Source organism: Papilio polytes, unplaced genomic scaffold (genome assembly GCF_000836215.1).
Source record: "Papilio polytes unplaced genomic scaffold, Ppol_1.0 DF823692.1, whole genome shotgun sequence".
In the NCBI taxonomy this organism is placed as follows: Eukaryota; Metazoa; Arthropoda; class Insecta; order Lepidoptera; family Papilionidae; genus Papilio; species Papilio polytes.
The window spans coordinates 615,245-632,598 of NW_013525512.1; the positions used below are offsets into that span (position 1 = coordinate 615,245).

Sequence of the window (17,354 nt, forward strand, 5' to 3'; positions counted from 1 at the left end):
GCGCGGCTGAAGGAGGCGGAGCGGCTGCCCTCCGGCTCCGGTGACGTTTCCTCCTCTAGCGTGTCTGTTATTACCGGGATTTCTAGCACCTGGTTTAACAGAACTTTAAACATTAGTAGAAAGATGATGGGCATCTAGGTAGAGGAATGATCTATTTGAACAAAAATAATAATAATAAATAGTACATTGTTTATTAAAACAATGTTCCAGCTGATACTGCGCAGTGCGGCGCGACACTCACGTGCGTCTCCGCGGTGGTCTCGGCCTTGCGGAACTTGAAGAGCACGACGTGTCCGTGCGGCAGCGCCACGCTCAGCCGCCGCGACTCCGCGCACAGCGCCACCTGCTGGATGCTCAGCGCGCCCTCCTCCTCCCAGCCGCCGCGCCGCTCGAACACTGACACACTCGCCCGCTCACTCACTCAACATCGACACAGTCACACACTGGCTGACAGACGCTGACTTATGAATATACTTTACATGAACTGACTGACTACAGAATTACTGTTCATAGGGTCTAAATCTCAAATTACTATAATACATTGTAGTTCTCGTTAAAAAAAAGTTTTAAACCAACTGTCGATAGAAGTTGATTTTAAAAATATCGGTAAGATCTTTGGTCAGCAAAAAATAAGGCATATTTAAGTAACAAGACTATAGTAGACATAGTGTGTTATGAAAACTTACCTTTAGAACATTTTAACTTGTATAAAATTTGTAACGTCCCCGCACTCGCGTCCCAGAATTTGACGCTACCGTCTGCGTGACTGAAACATTAAAAATGTTTGTTCCTTAAATACTCAAAAACTACTTGACTGATTCTTTAAATTCTTTCACAAATATAAAACTGGTTTAACAATAAGTAACATAGGCTAACGGTTGGATTTTTATAACTATGTTTTTTTAAGTTATTTAGAAATATACGTACCCTGTGAGTATGATCTCGCTGTAGGAGCAGGAGGCGGGCGCCCACTCGCCGCCGTTGATGGGCCACAGCTTCTCGCTGAAGCCAGCCACCTTCTTGTTGCCCTGACGACCCACTGAGTAGAACGCGGGGATCTACAAGTCAACAGAATTACTCATTAGGTCTCGTTAAGTTTGTTTTAAGTCCCAATCATTTCAAGTTCATCAAAGGTGTATAAAGAGTAATTTTGTTCAGAAATACTGATTTTACTAATATTATACATGCGAAAGTTCAGATTAGATGGACGTATGTTTGTTAGATGGTAGTTTGTAGCCCAAACGGCTGAACGGATCTCGATGAATTTGGTATAGACGTAGAGGAGGAGTCTGGAAGAAAACAGAGGCTACTCTCTTTTGTTTCTTTTTAATTCCACGCGGACGGAGTCGCGAGCAAAAGCTAGGTATTTACAGTTTTAATCACCATTGTGAACGAATCTAATTTAGTTACTCCTGTTCAATACTTACGAGGTCAGACGGGCAGTCTGCGAAGTATGAACAGCAGGTGACGGGAGACTCGTGTATGTCCATGGGGTAGGGGTTCTCGAAGCACGGGTACCCGGGGGAGAGCAGGTCGATCACCACCAGGTCGTTCTGGAGAAGGACCACGATCGCGTAAGGCTCTTGGTAGTCTAAAACATACAATTTATACCACTATCAGTACACGAATGGACCTTGAACAATTGACGATCTGATTATAAGAAAATCATTTAAGCATCTAAACTACAACGCCAATAAAACACCTGGTTAATATGAATGTTCCTAGTTCTAATTACTGCAAAAGTAAACGAACTATCAGCTCTGAATACTAACATTGGGGTCATAACTAATTGCATCAACAAATTAATGAAGATAAATTGTCAGTTTGCACATATGGTCCCGTCTTAAACTAATTAGGTTTGTATGAATCTTAGTAAGTTCTCACCAGCGGCGTGCGGGCTCTCGCAGAGCGTGACGAAGTCAACGACGCTGTGCTCCATTTCCAGCACGGTGGTGCTTTTGCCGTTGAGCACGGTGACACTGTGTGTGCGCCCCGCCTTATCCGTCGGTAGCCCGCCGGAGAAGATGACCAGACTCTCACTGGAAACATCAACCATTCCATTAATAAAAGACATTAGAATGCTTCTAGGTATTCAAGGACTTTCTAGACGTTCAAGGTTAACCTCTAAAAGGGTTTCAGTTTGCACCTCATATAACCATTTCTCTCTCAACAAGCCAAGAATTAAATATAAAGGATTGTTTTTGAGTTTTGCAAACTTACCCTGATCTCGACGTTTTCCATTCTAATCTGTGTATGGGTTTGCAAGGTTCCAGTTTTCCCTCTTTATTCGCTTTCGCTGAAATCAAACGTGAAGGGTGTTTAATCTCTAACATTATATCAGTCAGCAGTTTGTTTTGGAATCTCGTTTTACATACCATGTGGGTATGTGATAGTGGAAGGTCGAGGGGCTCTTGTGGTCCATGTTGCGAGGGCGCCGTCCGCGTGCGCGGTCATCAATTTGCCGTCGTGTTGCCAGGCGGCGGCGCGCACGTCTGGAGCACCCGCCCCCGCGCCTGCTAGCCCTCCTCGCCACTCCACTGCGCGAGCCCGCAGGTCCCATACCACTAATAGACCTGTCTCGAAGGCTATCAATAACTGAAAAAAAAGGTATTTAAATTCTGCTTATTTCATGCTGGATTCGTATCGGTTGCTAATTATAATAAAATATCTGTTGATAAAGTAAATAGGAGAGACAGGAACATTATAATACGTTGTTATGTAGAAAACAGTTTAGTTGAGGAATATTACAAGGTAATTGGATCATTCAACATAAATAATCTCGTGATAAATTTTTAGATGCAAATATAATGGAAATCATCATCATCATCATGCTCCTTATCCTACTCCCGTAGGGTCGGCACAACAGGTTTTTGTCCTCCACATAACTCTATCATACGTCATCTCAGTCATCACTCCCTTTTTGATCATGTCACCTTTCACACAATCCATCCATCTCTTTCTAGGTCTACCTCTGAAATATGATATAGAAATGTTGACTCACTTATACTCAGCATAAAACATTTCATATGTAAAATAACTTCATTACGGATGCTCATAACATACACAAGTTCGCGAGTCTTCAAAGAGACGAAAATAAAACATGGCGGAAATTTTTACAGAGAAGCGCAAAAAAATGGCAAAAGAAGTTCGTTTGAGCGAGCAGCAAGCTCGTTAATGAAATTGCAAAAGCTCAGAAAGCCAACGGCCTTCGGAATGTTGGAGTAAGTCTTAATGCACAGAAAATCATTTTAAAGAACATATTATATTAAAAGTAATTTTATAAACTAAATTGTTACAGTGAGGAATTATTATCTGACCCTATAAAAAAGAGAAGAACAGAATGATATGTGGATACAGGTAAACTTAAGAATCAAACGAAAGCAACCATAAAGAAGTGACTACAGATATGATTTATATAAAGAATAGGTAGGCTAAGGCTAGGGCTGTGCTGTGTGAACGAAAGAATGATGACAGAATCACATAAGAATTAAGACTGTAAATCAAATGACCTTCTTTGATGTAATTCAAACATGCTATTGTTTAAAATGCCAAATATCTCATATGACAGATGGTCTATACCATTATCTTTGTACTTAAATAGATACGCTACTCACTTTGCTAGCATCGAGTGGGTTCTCATTGATGGCTACCACGGCGCCAGGGTGATTCGGCCTTGTCCTGAAACAACATATCAATGTTTATTCTAAATGTTTCGAGATAGTTCGATAGATCTTGACGCGTAGCCGTTTTATAATTTTTAACGTAAGTTTCTACTGTTACCGAAGCATATTCTTATCTCTGTATTACCAAAGATGATGAAAGGGATGCCAATAGATGCATAGGATGTTTCTTACTTTCTTTATTACTTCAAACTTTCTTGAAGATGTAGAATTTTCTAGAGCCGAGAATCTTAAAGAATAGCGTCAACTTAACGAATAGTTAAAAAGCAAAATTTTATTGTTTATCGCAAATCAAATAAGTCCCTTTGGTCTCCACCTATACTAATGTTATAAAGAGAAATGATTAGTATTTTTGTATATATTGAAATAAATGAAACCTACTTGGCCGATTTTAAAAATTCTGTCACCGTTAGAAAGGTAATTCATCTGTGAGTAAAATAGGCTCTATATTTAATTTCGGGCGAAGTCGTAACCATATATTTATGTGTTTATTCACAAGAAATAGCCATTAGTGGGACAGTCTACAAATGATTATGTAAATGTCGTCGTGAGGTTGTCGCGGCAAGCCGGCGCCACTTGTTGCGACGTGCCACCCTCAGGGTGAGGGGTGAAGACCTCTTAACTGACCTTTAGTTACCATGTGGCACTATAACGTAAAAGGGGGATGATTCCTTCAGAGTTTCGAATGTATTTACAACTTATTTGTATTGCATGTTTTTAAGTCTAATTGACTACATTTTTTACGAATGTATCAGTCATAAAATGAAGAAGTAATATAAATGCTGAAACCATAAATTATATTAGTGTTTACTTTAAATGAAAATCCTGGATTTTAGAAAAGTCTTGTAATATAGTTTTTCTTTATAAATTGTATTGGATAAGGAAGTGAAGAAAGTTAACCAAAGAGTATGTAAAATGTTGCCATAAACAATTGCACAGATAAAATATTTAATTTTTTACAGATAAAAAAAAAAGAAACGTATCAAAGCATCGCAAATAATTATATTCATCATGCAATTATTAATATAACAATATAATCTTACTAATTTTATAAATGCGAAAGTTTAGATGTATGCATGGATGGATGTTTGTTAGAGTTTGTAGCCTAAACGGCTGAACGGATCTTGATGAAATTTGGCATAGACGTAGAGCATAGTCTGGGAGAACACATAGGCTACTAACTTTTGTTTTTTAGAACTCCGCGCGGACGGAGTCGCGGGCGAAAGCTAGTTTAGTCATAAAGTAAAAACCGTTAAAATATGAAACTGGTCAATCATTACTGGCAAAAAAAACAAATGAAAAAATAAATCAGACATTTGTGGCGGTGACCTCATTGTCGAGGCGGTATAGCGTGATGGTTGCGGGGTTAGTGAGGGTGAGGGGTGCGGGCACAGGGGTGAGAGTTAATCGCTCGTGAAGCGACGATAATGATTCGTCAGGACGCGTCGGCAGCGAGTTATTAAAGATGCCGGAGATATTATGGGTCATCATAACAAATCCGAATGGAAAGATATTGCAAACGATAGTGACAAGAAACCAGTATTAACTATGGAAATACTTTCGTAAAAAACCTAAGTTTGAAATACTTAAATCTCCGATGATCGGATTTATGAAAAATGAATCTTTTAAACCATTTATAGATCTAAGTATAAAGCTTTCATGTCAATGAACTTTGTTTAGTTTAAATAAGGTTTGTAAAGATAAAAAACCGTATAATCTTATTTTACAAAACTAATTTTATTCCTTAAAATACCTTGATATTGTTATGACAGCTGGATAACAAACGTGATATTTTTTTAGTTATTATCTCACTAGCTATCGCCGGCGACTTCGCCCGCGTGAAAATAAAAAAAAAAACAAAACTGAGTAGCCTCTGTGTTCTTCCAGACTATCCTTTACGTCTATGCTTAATTTCATCGAAGTCCGTTCAGCCGTTTCGGCTACAACCTCTAACAAACATCCATCCATCTAAACTATCTCATTTATAATATTATAGTTAGTATATTTTTTTTGGAAATGTATTACGAAAAAGTCTTTACTAGTTACCATAGATGCGAGATAAATAGAACTCGAGATATACATGTTTGAAAATTCAATGGGTTCTGTAAAATTTGCAGTTACATCACTTTACGTAGGGACCGCAGATATCACCTTAGATATTACCTTGAGTTACATAATTTATTGTCACCGTCGCTATAATTTACCAAAGTACGTGTAAGTAAAAACAAGGGTATAAGATAAAAGCTCTCAGAGACATCGCTAAATAAGTTACACGAGTTAAAACCAAGCGAGAGTTAGACACTTCACGCCGCGAAACGCGCTTCATAAAGTACTCCTTTTTACAAGTACCCTCTGTTTTTGACAAATGTTTTAGTACCATTTTACTTAATGTACGAGATGCGATACTTTTATGTAAAGCCGTGGGCTTCCATTGACACATAACCGGTACAAAATTACATTCATTTATGATAGTGTTTCGCTATTTATTACTCTATATTGCTTTACCATTCTAATGTTAAACACTTCACTTCTTAAACGGCGCTCACAATCTAACAAGCGTCAATTGTAATGGATTTTCGAGTTCCATTTTTAAATGTCGTTTCAGTAGTCAGCATTAAAAGTGGGAGCACCTTAAACTACCACACAACTGTCGATTGTTTCGCAGCCAATTCAACTGTTTAGTTGCACAACTAAAAATCGAGTAGTCCTCCATAAAGTCAAAGGAATCAAAGCGAGAGTAAACAGTCGTGCGACAGTTTAGTCAAAATGTATTCTGTAAATACATTAGGCAGACCTCCACGAAGAGATACAAGATACATTTTAATAGAGAGATATCTTCCATATTTTGGCATATTTGTATAATATGTTGAGGTGAACATTAGAGATAATAAAACGTACTTACGATACTATTTCAAGCGGATTATTGCGAAATTACTTTGTATTCAAATAGAATACCATTTGTTTCTTCTTTTAAAAAACATTTACCGTATTACATGGTTACTGAAAGGTTTCCAAGGTTAGTGAGATACTTTTTATTGCTATGAGGTTATCAATCATTTGTAAAGCACACGACTATTACATTTTCATAAAATCTAGATATTTTTTTAAATAATTATCATAGATGAAAGTTAAATATTAACGACCGTGCTGTTTCATCCGCACTGAATGATGAAAATTTTATTTTATTGTTTACTTTTGTCAAATTATCAATAATAAATGTCAAATTGACATGGCATGACAAACCTTGGCAATGTTGTTTCCTTGATGTTGGCAGCAACTCATAGTCTCTTTCCCACATTAGGGTTTTTATCCATAATATTTACCCCTAAGTTTAATGGCGTGGAAATATATAACCTAAAGCGTGACATAAGTGTAGGGCTTTTCATTAAAAAGAGAATTATTCAAAAATATGCTGTAATTGCTGATATCTTAGGCAACGAAGAAGTGTGTGTTTACGCTTTATCCTAATAGTATAGAAGTATAGATATGGGCTTCTTTAATAAAAAAGTTTATACCAGCGATATGATACATAAAAATTTAGGGTAGATGTAAAATTTTTGTATAATAGAGATCATTATAACGCGGCCCGCGGCGCGGCGCCGCTGGCACAATGCGAGTACTACATTTGTGCAGTAACGAAATCCCGCCATTTAAAACTTTTTGGAAAACGTTCCGCGATGCATCGCGTTTAATTATACTTATTTAACGAGAGTCGCATTTAAAAGCCGTTCTAAAATTCCATATAGAATATTCTTTTTGTCAAAGAGTAAAGTACAACAATACATAGAGTATAAAAGTTGTTCGAGTTCGAACATAAAGAGCAGTAAAATGACAGAACAATCGGTTGTCGGAAGGATGCTCTATGTTGACAGCTCTATGGAAACAAGATGGCGGTGGGACGCGGCGTGAAACGTCGGAAGTGGCGGGAAATGTTTCGCGTCGCTTATCGAACTTGTTGAGATGTCCTATTCATTCATACAAACTTTAATACTAACTTTTAAATTAGCACGTATTCTTAATATAGGTGCACTGGTATACAAAGGTATTGTCATCCTTGTTGTTCTCTTATCAAAAACAAAGATAGCAATATGTTTAATACAAGCCGGCAATGAATATTATTTTAATTCTGATGTCTTGTAACCAAAACATATTACGTGCATTAAATTATGTTAGTGCGAAATGTACCTATTTTCACGTGAAAACATCGTTTGGCGGTAAAACATTCGTTACTGATCAGATAATAAAGCATTCAAATGGCAAACAACGCGATTGGAATATAAAACAGGCAATTTCTCGCTACAGATAACATCAAAAGATTTCTGTGGCGCGGGTACAATCGGTCGGCTACGCGAGATGCATGCCTATTTCCAATCCAGTAACTGTAGCATGGAATTTATTTTTATTATGCCACTAGCTGTTCCCGTACGACTTCATCCGCGTGAAATCTTTATTTCATTGTTTACATTTGAAAAATTCTCAATTGTTAATGTCAATATTACCACTACCATGATAACTTTGCTTCCTTAATGTTGACTTGTAACTTATGGTCCCTTTCCCACATGGAGGGTTTTTTCCGATTTATCAATCCCCTAAGTTCAATGGCGTTAAACATACATATAGCCTAAACCGAGTCGTAACTGTAGGGCTTTTTATTAAAGAAAGAATTATTCATTAACTAGCTATCGCCCGCGACTCCACTGCGTGGAAATAAAAAACAAAAGTGAGCCTATGTGTTCTTCCAGACTGTCCTCTACATCTATACCAAATTTCATCGAAATCCGTTCAGTAGTTTAGGATACAAACTCTAACAAGCATCCATCCATCCATCTAAACTTTCGCATTTATAATAGCGAAGTGTTAAGATTCGTTTGAGCTGGTAGTTACACCTTTGTCATTTTTATTAAAAAAATATTTTTGAAACAGTAAAAAATCCCGTTGGATATATTCACGTTAATGTGCTTTACTAAATGTATATTAACGTAATTTAACAATGGATATTCATTATAATGTGCCCGGAGGACGTTATTGTGACGTCTGCTATTCGTGGGGTGTCCTGTTTTGTCATCCCTAATGAGTTTTACTCCTTTTGGAGCTTAATTATCCTGTGCGATGAGTTTTTTTACTTCTGCTTTACAATTTAAAAGCACATCATTAAAGATATGAGGATATTAATAAATTTAATATATTGTGATCGTAAACGTGAAAAATTATGCAAGAATTCAGATATCATTTGGAGAATCGCTTCGATGATGAGGTAAACGTCATTCGATATGTATTCGATTGTAAAAAAAACTAGCTTTTTCGCTCGTCCACGTCCGCATGGATTAAAAAACTAAAAGTTAGCAGCCTATGTGTTCTTCCAGACCATCCACTACATCTGTGCCAAATTTCATTAAGATCCGTTCAGCCGTTTAGGCTATAAACTCTAACAAACATGAATCCATATAAACTTTCGTATTTATAATATTAATCATACTAATATTATAAATTGAAAAGTTTAGATAGATGGATGGATGTTTGTTACAGTTTCAGCCTAAATGGCTGAATGGATTTCGATGAAATTCGGTATAGATGTAAAGGTTAGTATGGAAGAACACATAACTCACTTTCGTTTTTTTTTAATTCCACGCGGACGGAATCACGGGCGAAAGCCAGTAACATTAAAAAAAATCGTATATCTAGTAAACAAATGAATCACAATTTACGGTATATATTTTTAAAAGAACTACCAAAGAAAAAGCGACAGTCAAGTTTGCGTAAAGGACGTGTCTAAAAAAGTTTTCCAAGCACGAGTCCGATGTCATTTAAAACGTAATTACTGTCGGAAAGTTCATCTGCATAATTTATTGAGGGCGGAGAGGTCAGGGGAGTATTTATTTTAAAACTAAACAGTTAGCACAAGGCAGAACTGTTCTACTTAATTGTACTTCGTTAATTGTTGTTAATTTTAAACGTCGGATAACTTAAAATTACGATGAATAAATAGTCTTTATTTCATGAAACTGATACAAAATTTAACCATTACATTAATAAAGAGTCATTCGTTACTAATGGAAACCCTTAGTATAGATTTAACATGAGAAACAAACTATAAGGGGTTCTTAATTGGTCTTAAAGTGACAATACTAGTGCTGTTGTGACACAATATAATTACATAGAAACTAAACAAAGTCAGTAAACATTTAATGAAGTTTAAATAGGTTGAGTTTACATGTGATCAGAGCACAAACGTATGTTCATTTACCTAAGCGATGTGAATACAATACGGTTCCGACGGCTGTTAGCCACGGCGGCCATCTTGTTTTCAACTCCATTGTCCGGTTGCCGCCATTCACGTCAACGTGTCCGTTAGAAAGTAACAATGTTGATGAGAAACAAGCTTGAAAATGCGAAAAAATGCACTTAACGTTCCATTATTACGATGTAAAAGAAAATGCTTAGCAAAAGGCAATTACGCGCTGCAATTACTTGTTGCTCTTCTTGTTTTCGCCTAGTGTTTTATTTTTAAACTATATTTAAAGTAAATTTTTGTAATTAAAGTATTACAATTAAATAAGACAATATATTTTTCTATATATACAAAGGTAACTAAACACATATTGCTAGTAAGTTGACACAAATATTGTTTACGGGCGTCATATTGTCGAGTCAGGACGCCATCTTGTTTCTATTGTTCATCTTATGGTTCGCTGGATTGTTTGATCAACCAGTAATCTACTGGCGGAATATTAACGTTGCACATACAAGATAATTCAAATCATACTAATATTAAAAATGCGAAAGTTTAGATGGATGGATGGATGGATGTTTGTTAGAGTTTGTAGCGTAGACTGCTGAACCGATCTCGATGAAATTTGGCATAGATGTAGATGATAGTCTGGAAGAACACATACACGGAGTCGTGGACAATAGCCAGCACAAGATATATCCGTAATAATTTGTAAGATGAAGTAACAAACATGTTGGATATAGAAAAAACGATTTAAGACTTTATGTTGACAATATTTAATGCATAATTTTCGTCTCAAAGATTACATTATTAAAATTGTAGCATTGAATTTTAAAAATGTATCCCAAAATTAAGATAAAAATTAAACAGCGGAAGCTGGACATATAAATCAAAGAGAGAAAGAGAAAAATAAGTCTTTTTAACAATAAAAGATAAAAACGTTTGGAGAACAGCCTCCCAACCTTCGTTCACCGCTTTATCTCACTCCCTTGAGGACAATACTTTGCTTGTTGAATAAACAAATGAAAATACATGATATCCCTTTTGTAATATCTAAACGTGATGTAATATACTTCAGGAAAAACGAGAATATTGTACCCTAAAGATTTCTCATAATCGTATACATATGTAATATGCAAAATTGTAATCTATGCTTGTTTTTAAGAAAGAAAATTCTTCGTATAACTGGTATAAGGATGAAAAGAAAGAGACACACATAACAAAGAGAAAAGGAAAAAAAATCAGTGTTTGAATTTGGAATTGTGATATTAATTATACTGACATAAGAAATGATTTGTATTTTTGTATTTATTGAAATAACTTAAAAACTACTGGGCCGATTTGAAAAATTCTTTTACCAATAAAAAGCTACGTCATCAGTGATTAACATAGACTATGTTTTTTATTATTTTTTTTAAATAACGCAGGCGTAGTCGCAAGCAACAGTAGTATTGTCAAATATAATAGCAATAATACGTCTAAAATTATTGCTATTAAAAAATACTAGTTATTGTAATTTATATTAGAATATTAATCAAATTATTGAGTAACAAGTTACGTCAAGTAATTGGAGTGATATTAACTCGTATTGGAGCGTAGTTAAGATAAGTTTGATCTCAAACCCCGCATCCAGCATCCTGCTAATCTAAACAGTTACTTTGATGTACTCTGAATTTAACAAGAAACATGCTAATGCGAAGTGATATTGGCTATATTCAGTTCCCGCTTGCAGTTTGCAGTTAACTTAATCAAACTGGGACACAGTCGTGTTAAGTTTTGTGATTTTAATTTACTTATTGGGAAAATAAACCCTAGCGATTACACCAAATAACAAATAGATTCAATCTATATCTTTACTGATATTATAAAGAGGAAAACTTTGTTTAATTGTAATGAAATAACTCAAAAACTACTGGGCCGATTTCAAAAATTCTTTCAAAATTAAAAAGCTACGTTGTAAGTGAGTAACAAAGGCTATGTTTTATATTTTTTAATTTCACGCGGACGTAGAAAACCGCTATAGTAGACATTTGTAAATAAATCAACTAATTATATTGACTACTTTTTAAATATTCGTAAATTCATCTTTGTCTGTCATTGACTATTTTATTTTATACAAAACACTATTAATATTAGTTTATTTTTATTATAAAACATATTAAAAGGTGAGAGGGTTGTAGGGTATAGTAAATCACCTCTAAAGGTTGAAAGGGGTTGACCGCATCACGATATTTTAAATTGGAACGGGACGTGTGATCTATTTCCGAGTGTCATCCCCTCCTCTCCCCCACTAATGCGTCCTATATGCGTCTACAGTGCATATCTCATTCGAAATTGCGACTAATGAATGTTCCGATTCAAAACATAAGCTTTTACTAACAGTAGAATATAATTGCAAAGCTTGATAGCTATCTCAATTAAACTAATAACATTTCGTATGTTTCTTTTAAATGTAGCATCAAAAGTAATGTTATTTAGTCTCGGAGTTAAAAAATAAACCGTTTTTTTAATTATTTGCATTTACGTAAGTTGCGGTACATAAAGGCCGCTTCACACGTTCAATTTTATCTGTACAGACGGATCGATTTAAATAGGGTTCAATCCTCATTTTTGCATGTGAGATTTATCTGAAAAACTGAGCGTGTGGAACAGGCTTTATATACATACGACAAGCCGTAGGCGTTATTAGATACGTCCCACACGGGCCGTAACGAATTTTAAAGCTCACACGATGAGATCCTTTTTAATGGCCACTTTGTATCACAGATAAAAAAGGTTTTACCGTGATGAGCTTTTGGGATTTTTTTCATATGTTTTATAAATGTTTTGAACTCAAGATGTGTTTAAATATAACAAAGAATATAACTAGTATATAAGAGAGTGTCAGTCCCACCAAATTGTAAATTGTCTGATAATAATCCAACATGTAAAATATATAATGGAAATATCGTAATTTGTTCCCTTATCTCACAGTGACGTCATTTATAAGCTATCTGAGCCTCTATCAGCCAGTGGTGGGACAGCCCCTAAGCATTTTAAGTATTGGATTGATGTTATTTCTTTTTTTTTGTTATTTATTTTCTGCAATCAGTCTTTAAAACTTTTAGCAAATGCGATAAACGATTGAATTTTCATAATATTTTCTCCATCGAGTAAATTCTTCTTTTACAGAAGACGTTAAAGGATCTTATTTATTACATAATTGTGGTTCTTTTGTAGAAGGAGGAGACTCCTTCTGTGCTCTGTTTTTATATCGCTCAGCAATAGACCTAATTTCCTGCTGGACAGTGGTTTTAAAACCTTATTTACCTCTAAGATATTGTTTTTTAATCAACTTAAACTGTAAATATATTTAAAGTAAACAATGTATAAAACTATAGAGTTCATAAACGAGAGAGTTCAGTACGTTAAATTCTTTAATGACGGCACTAAAACCATACTCAGAGTTACTTCGCCGAGAGTTTTCTTGAAAGAAGCTTTTAATGTAGAGAAGACGCAACATAAAATCTTGCATCTTCTAAGGAAATAAACTCGTCTTAAATAAAAAGAAGTAAGCACTCAACTAAGTAGTGGTAGTTACTAAGTATCTCTTAATCCGTTAATAACTCGCTTATTTTATTATCTCAAGAATTTTTGATAAAAGAAAACCATAGATAAAATAGCTTATTAATAATGGAAATTTAAAACAGATTTAAAAGATCATTATAAAGTCACAGAAATATAGCTTTAAAAAAGGTAAATATTAAATCAATTTACCTAGTAACAATATTAGTCGAGCACATTTTATTACACTTTATCTTAAACTATCTGTTGCTCGCGACTTCGCCCGCGTCAAATAAATATAAAGTAAAAAAAGTAGTAAAAGTATATCCTATGTTACTCAGTGATAACATAGCTTTTTAATGGTGCAAGAATTTTTGAAATTGATTAAGGAGTTATTGACTTTTGTCAATACATACAAAATTCCAAAAATATTTCCTCTTTATAAGATTAGTATATACTATTTTATTTTCCTAAAAGCGTTAATGTCTTTTTAAACAATTAAGAAATAAACTGTTTATTGATAATATAAATGCGAATTAAAATCTTCAGTCATAAAATACTTTAATATAAGTTTATTGTTTGAAAAGCGAAAATTTCAATCGGAAATACGTTGGAAATATAGTGTCGTCACGAACGAATGCCGCTGACCGAACTGCAGTGTTTCAAATTGAAACAGCAACGCAGCGAACTGTATTTCCGATTGGAAATCTCTGCCTGAATATACCCTCCCATCCCATTCACACTTGTCAGTTGGACGCGACTGTACCTTTTTACCCGACTTCAGGGGGATGTTCAGACATTTAAAAAATAGACGCGGCAACGTGAACAAATTTCACCGGTACTTTCGTGTTCGTATTGACATGTTATAAAACATTTTACAAAATTATAATAAGCATCCATCTTTTGCTATAAAATAAACTAAAAAGTGTCACAAAATAAAATAAACATTTAATGACAACAATTGGAAACTAATTAAAATACAAATAGTTGTATTGACATATGGTTTTGAGAGAAATATCTCAAGTGAAATGTCAACTGTGCCTCCTCTGTATATTTTAATCTCTTTGTTGATGACGTTTAGGAATAGTACAGTCAGTTACAAAAGTATTTATGCACGTGCATTCCCTGCCAAGACAACGATCACCGAAATATTCTTGCGTCTAATTTCAAAGTAATTTAGACATTTTGTTCACGATAGGTTTCTATTCAATGAAGACAAAAGTTTGGTTATTTATCTGTCATAAAGCAGTTATTTAGACAGTCTGCGGAAAGCAAATAATTAGCACAATTACACCTGGCGGTCGCAAATAAATTTATTAGGATAATTAAAGAGCGCCGGGAGAGCTGTTGTATTTTAGGGTAAAATGTTTCGACGTTTAGATTTAAATTAATGGTTATAAAAAGGGCTGTTTTCTCGTTACATGAACATTAAATAAGAGAGAAATTAAACAAAGAGACATAGCATGATCATAAAAAAACATTTATTATTTGAATATACGAATTCCTTGATTTATGGACCAAATACATATTTATTAATCTATACTATTATAATAAAGCGTAAACACACACTTCTTTGTTGCCTAAAATGTCAGCTATTACAACATTTTTTTGAATAATACTTCTTTGAATAAAAAGCCCTACACTTGCGTCACGCTTTAGGCTATCTATTTTAACATCATTAAACTTAGGGGGTAAATATTTTGGATAAAAACCCTAATGTGGGAAAGAGACCATAAGTTGCAGCCAACATCAAGGAAGCAAGGTTGTCATCATGTCATATCATTTTGACATTTGAAATTGATAATTTGACAAATGTAAATAAAATTAATTTTTCATAATTTCATGCGGATGAAGTCGCACGGGAACAGCTAGTACGACATAATTATAGCAAAACTTTCTTTCAGCTAACGTAAAACCTAAATTAACAAAATTATGTACCATATTTGATGTTTATCAAACATGTAACAGTGGTAGAACCCGCTTTAACATCTTCGCACGATGAGCCGGCTCGCCCGGTGTAATACCACGACCATACATAAAACCGGCGTGAAGTGGAAGCAATTCCGCGTTTCGTCTGATGAGTGTGGTGCCGGAGGCCTAATTTTAGAGTCTTTTCTTTTTCACCCTTTTCTTAAGAAGAAAGGATGGAAAGGAAAAGTGGATTTGACGGTAGAGGAGACGCGTAGGAAGGAAATATGTCCTCTTTAAGAGCGTCTCCTCCTCCGTCAATTAATGGTAGGCAACGCATCTGCAATTTTGGATGTTTATGGGCAGCGGACGCTTTCCGTTTCGGTGGATTTAGGTGGTCGCTTGCTCGTTCGCCACCTTATATTAAAAAATAAAAAAAGCCATGTACTGCGTTCTATCACGTAAACGATGGCCAATAACTTTCGTAGTATCAATTAATTCTACATCCCAATGATTTATCGAGCAATTTAACGCAAACATCATAAATAAAATTGCGACCTCAGATTACAACCATAAATATACGGGTATTAAAAATGTCATTGTTGTTATGTAACTTTGACCAGGCAAATACAAAACCACCTGCGTAGGCTTAGTTTTAATCCCTTTCCTTTTCCATCCTTTTCTTAAAAGATAAGTGAATTTGATGGCCGAGGCGCACAGTAAGGGGAAATGTCCTCTTTATGAATGTCTCTTCTTTCGTCAATTTAGGGTAGACAACGCATCTGCAATTACGGACGTCTATGGGCAGCGATTGCTTTTCCTTTTAATGAAATTAGCTAGCCGCTTGCTCGATTACCAACTTATAACATAAAAAAACATGTCACGGAGACAACTCAATCGCTACTTTAAGTACGCAATACTTGAGGTGTTATCCCTAACGACGGTATAAAAAGCTAAACTCTTTCGTTAAAGCACATACGAGATACAAGACGGTAGTGCCCTCTGGTGTCGGAATCCAAGACATAATGACATAATATACTTTGGGTTACAGCGTCAAATCATTTTTAGTAACCTATTGATGTATTTCACGCCTTAAATACCTTAAACTAGTAGATTATTATCCTTGTCAATGTATTTGCAAAAAAAAGTGACAAGTATTCATAGTACTTACACTTCGATGGCCTTATTCCAATTGATGACGTATCCACTGAGGACGAACGTTTCGATGTTGACGACATGAACGTTCCCGCGCTCTGTGCCCACGTGCACCCACTTCGATTGCAGCGGTAAATGCAGGCATGTTATCCTGAAGAAAAAGTTTATAATATTAATAATATATTGCCAATACAGAGAGTTTTTCTGTGGGATAGCTTGCCTACTTCAACTCCAATAGCGGTATTAACTAAAGGGGCTATGTTATACTGAGGGATATAGCTAATTTTAATATAACAACTCTAGTTTACTTCTTGACATTAATAGCAATAAATTACTAGCCATTTTCTTTTTCAATAAACTCAATTTCAACCAGCATTTCTAAATTATTTTCATTTAAAATCTTTAAAGCTATTGACGCTGCAAAAAGGTACTGCTATCTTTTCAGGGCGTTAAAAAAGTATGGACACAAAGTCTTTGAAATGTATCTCCCTACGGCCTGGTGTTATCGTTGTCTATAAAAAGTCCCTCGCTTTTGGCATAAAATTATCATTTTAGAACCTTCTAGAAAGAAAAATCAAGGCAATATGTAACCGTTATTTTGTTTTACGAGGTCAGATAATGCAAGATTTTGATCGTTTTATATTTTTATTCTTAACAATACAGATTGTATGAAACTTGAAAAATGTTATGTAATTTTATTCATTGTATTTGAGTTATTTGTATATTTATTATGCTATTTTAAAATATATAAAAGTTACTAAAAGGAATTGCAATGAAATAAAATAAATTGCAATGAGCGAAAATTAATTAAAAACGGCTCAACTCACGCTTTTTTTTTT

At 35.0% G+C, this 17,354-nt stretch overlaps 1 protein-coding gene across 1 annotated transcript in view; it reads right to left on the reverse strand.

The window, feature by feature from the left end:
• LOC106103943 (syntaxin-binding protein 5) overlaps positions 1–17,354 on the reverse strand; it is a 49,033-nt gene that overhangs the window by 12,445 nt on the left and 19,234 nt on the right. The window contains exons 4-13 of the mRNA XM_013283860.1: positions 16,532–16,666; positions 3,615–3,678; positions 2,376–2,595; positions 2,221–2,296; positions 1,885–2,039; positions 1,428–1,591; positions 928–1,058; positions 687–766; positions 242–396; positions 3–89 (exon numbers count right to left, since the gene is read on the reverse strand). Of these exons, the coding sequence (XP_013139314.1) occupies positions 3–89; positions 242–396; positions 687–766; positions 928–1,058; positions 1,428–1,591; positions 1,885–2,039; positions 2,221–2,296; positions 2,376–2,595; positions 3,615–3,678; positions 16,532–16,666 (1,267 nt within the window). The remainder of the gene's footprint in view (positions 1–2; positions 90–241; positions 397–686; positions 767–927; positions 1,059–1,427; positions 1,592–1,884; positions 2,040–2,220; positions 2,297–2,375; positions 2,596–3,614; positions 3,679–16,531; positions 16,667–17,354) is intronic.